Below are 7,006 nucleotides of genomic sequence, written 5' to 3'. Positions count from 1 at the left end.
GAGATCCCAATTCGTCAGTCACTGACGTAACGTCTCTGTTCCCTCCTTCAGGAAATGAGGGTTACACAAGTAACCTAGACGATTGTCGTAGTCGTGTGTTTATTAGTCACGTTGAATCAATGAAAGCAGTTGAATCTTCAGTTTATTCAGCTGCAGCGATTGGCATTTTCTGGGTTTCTTCTGTGAGGTGTATTTGGAGTTTCAGCGCGAGAGCGCCCTCTAGCCTTTGGATGGAGATTTACTGCTGATCACAGAACCGTGCTTCACTGAAAGATACGCATGACAATCGCAGCTTCTGTCGAATCACGATCTCGATTCCATTTCGATTTATCGTGCAGCCCTACTTCCAAGTCTATATCTCAAATCATACACTGCGATTATACACAGTTTTGTTGAATTATGTGTCATGTTCTCTTTAGGTTGTTTGAAAATCCCTCCTGTTGATCCTGAAGAGAAATGTAAAAATGCTACATATGGACATGACAAATGCAGCGGTAAGTTTGAGACTTAAGATTTTTAAAGTTTGATTTCAGAATCAAAAATATAGTACAATGTGAACTGACAGTCTTCTTATTTCCAGCATAGCTGTAGGCATAATATTATGATTTCTTGAGCCTTTTAAACAGAATGCACTTGCTTGAGAAATTCATTAGTACACTGCTGGGTTGTTTCAACCCAACTTTGGGTCAAATATGGACTAACCCAGCTGTTGGGTTACATTTATAAATTACATTTTTAACCCAAAAGTTGGGTTAGTCCATATTTGACCCAAAGTTGGGTTGAAACAACCCAGCATTTTTAAGAGTGTAGCATGACAAAATCATGGCAATAACATGACTAGACTATGTGACCAATAAATATGCAAACTGATGAACATGCATCAGATATTGTTCAAACTGCAATAAAATGCATCCACTGTTTATTTGTGTTTAAGGGAATGAAGAAAGCAAATACATTCTGCATTTAAATGGGAGTGAATGGATGTGTGTGACCTGCATTGATGGAAGATCGACAACTCCCGAGCCAACTACTAGTTCACCATCAAATACGACAACTAATAATCCAACTACCAGTTCAACATCGCAAACGACAACTAACAATCCAGCTACTAGTTCAACATTGCAAACGACAACTAACAATCCAGCTACTAGTTCAACATCGCAAATGACAACTAACAATCCAGCTACTAGTTCAACATCGCAAACGACAACTAACAATCCAACTACCAGTTTCATGCCATATAGTACAACTCCCGAGCCAACTGTCCCACCAGCTGAGATAACTTTCAATCTAACAGATGGGCAGAACGAAACAGATGACCAACCACAGACAAACACAGATCAAGTTGAACCCCAAAAGGCAGCGTAAGTGTGCGGTGACCAGCAGATTTCAAATCTAAAACTTAGTTACAGAGTACCAAGTGATTCAATGCATTTTACAGAGAAAACTTGGAAAAAGTAGAGTCGCTGGTGGAGCTGATGGAAAAAAGCAATAAAAGCAATGCGGCGATTGTCATGGGGGATGTTATTGGTGTTCTCCAAAGACAACCCAAGAACACAGAAACCAAAGACATCAACATATGCTACTCTTCAAGCCAGAACATGATAAACGTAAGGCCTGAGCAGCATTAAAACAAGGGGAAGAATTAACATTTATCAATGCCATTTCTTCTTTTCAAAGGTTGTTGAGAGCAACCAGGCAGGTTATCCCTGGTCTGTAAAGATTCCCAGTGAAGCCTTTGATAAATCACGTCAAGAAAACAATGGAAGTGCATTTGTTGGAGTTTTACGATTCATAAACATGGGAAACAAGGTTTGCTTCTGTGTTTTTTTCACTCTGATTCTTCAAAAATTCTACTTGGACAAATTTCTTGATCTGTTGTATTGACAAACATTTATATTTGATTGCTCTGTTATGGTTTCTGATTTAGGATGAAACTGAAACTCACACTGTTTTGAACAATGAGAGTTATGGAATAACGATGGGTGCCACCATCTCCAACCTTACTGACAATATTGGCATGATCATTAAAAAGAAAGATAATGTGGTAATGAAGGTTTTGTTGCAAAGCTTATTATATTACACTGTGAAATCAAAATGAAAATAAACGTGTTCTTAACAGGTTGGAAATGTGTCCTGCGTTTCTTGGGATGGCAAAGGTACATTCATTTACGATCCTATCAACAAACTCAGTATATTTTCTATAATTAATTTCATTCATCTCTCTCTTTTCTTTGAAGGAAAGCTTAATTGGACAACGTTCGGCTGTGAGACAGAAATCATCAACAACACCATAAAGTGCTCCTGCTCTCATCTGACGTTCTTTGCAGTGCTGATGGTGAAAAGAAGAACTTACACTATCATCATTCATGTTTCATTTAAAGATCCTATGAAATCAAAATCTTTTAGTCTTTTAGTCCACGTCTATATGCGAGTGAACTCAAAAGATGTCAAAATCCTTGGTCAGGACACTCCTGTATTTTTTAATCTCAGAGAGCTTTTTCCTGGATATTTAAAGGTTATAATAAAAAAATAAACTTCTAATATATATATGCACCTAAAAAAATAAAACCTCCTTCTTTTGTGGAGACAAAAAATGTAGTTAAAAAATGTTTCTAGAACAAGAATGTTCCTCCCACAATACAGCATCTGACTAGAAATAGCAAAGCAATAATGTCAATAAGTTTGTTTCACACTTTCAAGATCCCTAAAAAAAAAAGAATCAAGCATCAAGCACGTAATAAAACAAAACAAAACATTTAAATACAGTAGCTACGTTTGCATGCACCCAAAAAATCCATTAGTACCTGCATTTGACGACTCAATTAGGATAGAAAATCCTTCAAACACCTCAATCAATCCAACTGAATTTAATTTTGGATTAAAAGTGATGTAGACCTACGATAATCCAATCAATAAGAAAGAAAGTAAGATTGCAAATTTAACTAGCTTCTCAATTGGATTCAAAATTACCAAAATTACAAATGTGCAGCGCCACAATGCGTTTTGAAATCTACATTTTACTTTTTACGAACTTGTCAGGGGATGAGATTTAATATTTACCAAATATTCGCTAAAAAAGCTAAAAAATATTTTTTAGGTAGCCTGTGTCATATAGGTAATCTTTTTATACATCTCTCTCTGGTTCCGAACGCGTCAGCTGATGCACTCTGCAAGCGCTGAAGTTTTGATTGAAATACATGTAATGTACATATAAATGAAAATGTGAATCGGATTGCAAAGTTTAGGGTTCATATAGACAGAGCTTTCAGAAACTGAATCCAGACTGGATTTGATTGGATTGATGAAAATTAGTGCATGTAAAACTTGCATAAGTGAGTCGGTGCATCCAAATGGTGTTGTTATGACCATCTACCAACTCTCAGTTATGCTGATTCGAGCCATAAAATGAATGTGGAGCAGCTCAGATTAGTACTTGATGAGAAATAATTGATTTCATATTGAGACTCTTGAAATCTGATTTTTAAGTAGACTTTTGTACTTCAGCACAGTTTAGGACGTTGTTGAGATCCCCACTAAAGTCTCCATTTGCTCTGCATTTAATCTCATTGCTATCTAAGAGAAACAGTTGAGATCGCGCATGCTTTTTATGTCTTTTCAAGTTTGTGTGTCCTCATTCCTTTTGACATGTAACATGATGACATTGTAGAAATGACAGCAAAACATTTTAAATTTTTTTTGTCTTTTCTCCAATAATTCAGTCTCTGCCAGATAAAACTGAAACAGCACCACATCTGGAATCACTGACTTTAATCTCTTCTATCGGCTGCGGCATCTCCATGTTTTTTATGGCCATCGCTTTATTCATGCATTTCCTGCTACGGTAGAGTATCTTAAAGTATATTATATAGTCAGTGCTGTTTAGTAATCAGTAATCACTAATACTACATTAAAAAACAATTTTCACTCAGAAATTGCTGAACTAGCATTTACAAAGAAACAGCAATGCATTGAATTAAACTTGACATTTTGAAGTTTAAAGACTGAAATGTAATACAAGTGATGAGCTCAAAGCTCTAAAGTATTAATGTTCAGGTTTATGTGTTTTAATAGGAAAGCCAAATCAAATCAGGCCACGAAGATCTTGATGAACATGTTTGTGGCTTTGTGTCTACTGAATGCCTCGTTTTTGTCAAACGAGAGCGTCGCTAACACAGAAGACAACGCTGCGTGCGTCTTCATAGCGCTGCTCCTGCATTACTCCATGCTGGCCTCATTCACCTGGTTCTTCATTCAAGCTCTTCATATGTACTTATGGCTCATCAGACAGAACGTCACCATCACAAACTACATGAGGAAGATCACCGTGTTGGGCTGGGGTGAGTTAGAGCAACAAAACTCTATTAAGAAAATAAAATTGCCATGAGGTTTAGGTAGTGACGTCTGTCTTGAGCGTTTAAAAATAGAGGAGTTTATGCTGGATTTATCAGGGACACTTTCATTGTGAATAGACTGGCTGTCTTTACAAAAGTTTATTAGTTCAACACTATATCTTTACTTTGGAAACAAAGCTTGCATCTTTCCAACCGTAAATCAAGTGTATCCCAATTATAGTTGTAGTGACACTACAGCTGTAAATATAGTTTTGTTGTCTTTTTTCTTCAATTAAATCAGTTTATGTGTTTTCAGTGTGTACCGCTCCGATAGTCGTAGCTATTGCTTCTATAGGAGGATATGAAGCAGTGACCCTAAACACTACATCTGGAAAAATTGCACGAATGTAAGTTGGTTTGATGTCACAAATTCATACATTTATTGATGTTAAATGATTGCCTTAATATTTTCAAATTACAGGTGCTGGACTACAAATCCTTACATTCACTACATAGTGAACATCGGCTACTATGCTTTAGTTTTCGTCTTCACGACAGGAGTCTTCATCATGATCGTCACTAAGGTCGTTCAGGCCAGAAACATAAAAGCAGTTGACGGCAAGAGAAAGACGTTCAGAAAGCAGCTGATGATGGTGTTGAGTTTGTTCCTGCTCTTCGGTCTGACGTGGTCTGTGGCGTTCTTCAGTTATGGACCGATGCTCATTCCCTCATATTACATATTCACTGTGCTGAACTCATTACAGGGTGAGAAACAATCACATGCATCGATACATTTAGTTTAGCAGAACACTTCTATTTTTTCCTGCAGATTTCAGCTAATAATTAGAGCTAAGGATGTTTTAAATTATTTATTATTTAATTTCTCTCATTCTTTTTTCAGGGTTCTTCCTCTTCCTGTATTACTACCACATTCACAATGACGTCGCAGGTCATTTCTCAGATGATCCAGAAAGCACCGAATCCACTACAACCATCGCTCAATCCAGCATTACTGCTGTGGAAAATATTTATAACTAGCATAATTGGGATAGAAGGTCTTCTATGTCTCAGACTTTCTTAGACTGATTTCTTAAACTGATCTGTCGTTGTTTGAGGGGAAACTGTGTATTCTCACCAAAATCAAGCTCAAAAACAACAAAGACATAAAGTCACTTATGAACAAGAAAGAACTGTTTAAAATGATCCATGCACATAATAACCCTAAAAATCAATTTTAGTGAAAAAACTCTAAATAATTGACTGACAGTCGTTACTGAAACTTTATTATTGTAGGATTGAATATGACATAACCTGATATTCCTGATGTTCAATTTATTGAGAGTTATAATCTTCATTCTGTCCTCTATATTTGATTATGTGCGTTTCAGAGGGACTCAAACAACACTGAACCTCTTTTACTAAACAAATTTGCATCTTTAGGATGAAAGTAATGTCCACACGCCTCTGGATTCATATGTTTGCATGGGTATTATTAGATATAGCAGCTTGATAACATCCACACACATGGATATGGTGTATATTTGGTATATGAAAACACCATACAAAACACTGTCAGAATCAACTTTTTGCATCATTTACTGTGGTTTACATCAACAGATGCTGTTATCTCTGTATGACTGTCATGAATCTATAAACTGTCATTGTTCATCATGATGAACTTTCAGAGGCTCCAAAATTATTTATTCACTTCAGTCAAACTTGTAGATGTGTGAATGTACTTCAAATATGTGAAAGATTGTACTTCATTGTTTCTATGAAAAAAAGCTCAAACTTGTTCAAACTTTTCTGTACGGGAATATGAAAGTAAATATTGCAAATTCATTTAAATATTGCCTAATTGCCTCTAATAAAGGTTAAGCTTTTATTGGCATTTTGTAGCTACTTTTATTAAGTATATGTATTGTAACAACTTGTTTCTTTAAAGCTGTTACTCTGAGGGGATTCAACAGATTTTTAACATGTACCTATTAAAATACTCTTCACAACACAAATGATCTTTGTGTCCTAATTTATTCTTCCAACAAGTGTATATATACACAGGTGCAAAAACCTGTGCACATGTGCAAGCTTTATTTCACAAGAGAAGTGGTCAAACACCGGCAGGGTCGATCGATGGTAAACAGGTATATGGCGCGCAAAACACAAGAATAGTCCTAGGGCTAGCGTAGGTCACTGATCGGCAGACAGAATCACAGGGGCGAGACGAAAGGTCCCATAATGTCCATGCCGAGCATGTATCCGGGCTCAAAGAATGGGCATGCTTTGGAGACCTCCTGCTGGCTTCAGGTTTGTGGGCTTATGCTGCTGACATTTTCCACACTGTTTGCAGTGTTGCCATACGTCAGTACGCATGGAAGGCCAATAAGCAAATTCTAGAAATCTCATTAGAGTTTTAAATTTGCCTAAATGTCCACTGAGGGGGCTGTCATAGGCATAAGTTAAAAATGTACCACTATCTGGAATCTTTGACCTCCTTTAGAGTCTGGAACACTCCTGAATAAAATATCATTTTTAAAAACATAGTGAGTTCTCATAAGATCAGTGGTATTTAGATATTTGGCTTTTACCGTGATCTCTTGGCACTCGGTGTCTTTATTCTGTTCAGCAGCAATCTGCGACAAGTTCGTTGGCAGGTCACAAGTGATAGGATT

At 36.7% G+C, this 7,006-nt stretch overlaps 1 protein-coding gene across 1 annotated transcript in view; it reads left to right on the top strand.

The window, feature by feature from the left end:
• LOC107598142 (adhesion G-protein coupled receptor G2-like) overlaps positions 1 to 5,372 on the top strand; it is a 26,046-nt gene extending 20,674 nt beyond the window's left edge. Inside the window, exons 9-20 of the mRNA XM_016289414.1 lie at positions 420 to 494; positions 935 to 1,364; positions 1,442 to 1,610; positions 1,681 to 1,812; positions 1,931 to 2,044; positions 2,123 to 2,159; positions 2,241 to 2,338; positions 3,723 to 3,844; positions 4,075 to 4,340; positions 4,651 to 4,741; positions 4,816 to 5,099; positions 5,236 to 5,372. Of these exons, the coding sequence (XP_016144900.1) occupies positions 420 to 494; positions 935 to 1,364; positions 1,442 to 1,610; positions 1,681 to 1,812; positions 1,931 to 2,044; positions 2,123 to 2,159; positions 2,241 to 2,338; positions 3,723 to 3,844; positions 4,075 to 4,340; positions 4,651 to 4,741; positions 4,816 to 5,099; positions 5,236 to 5,372 (1,955 nt within the window). The remainder of the gene's footprint in view (positions 1 to 419; positions 495 to 934; positions 1,365 to 1,441; positions 1,611 to 1,680; positions 1,813 to 1,930; positions 2,045 to 2,122; positions 2,160 to 2,240; positions 2,339 to 3,722; positions 3,845 to 4,074; positions 4,341 to 4,650; positions 4,742 to 4,815; positions 5,100 to 5,235) is intronic.
• The last annotated feature ends 1,634 nt before the right edge of the window (positions 5,373 to 7,006 follow it).

This window comes from Sinocyclocheilus grahami, unplaced genomic scaffold (genome assembly GCF_001515645.1).
Source record: "Sinocyclocheilus grahami isolate Dianchi unplaced genomic scaffold, SAMN03320097.WGS_v1.1 scaffold245.1, whole genome shotgun sequence".
Lineage (NCBI taxonomy): Eukaryota > Metazoa > Chordata > Actinopteri > Cypriniformes > Cyprinidae > Sinocyclocheilus > Sinocyclocheilus grahami.
The sequence above is the reverse complement of the archived record's forward strand: the minus strand, read 5'-3'. Positions and strand labels throughout refer to the sequence as shown.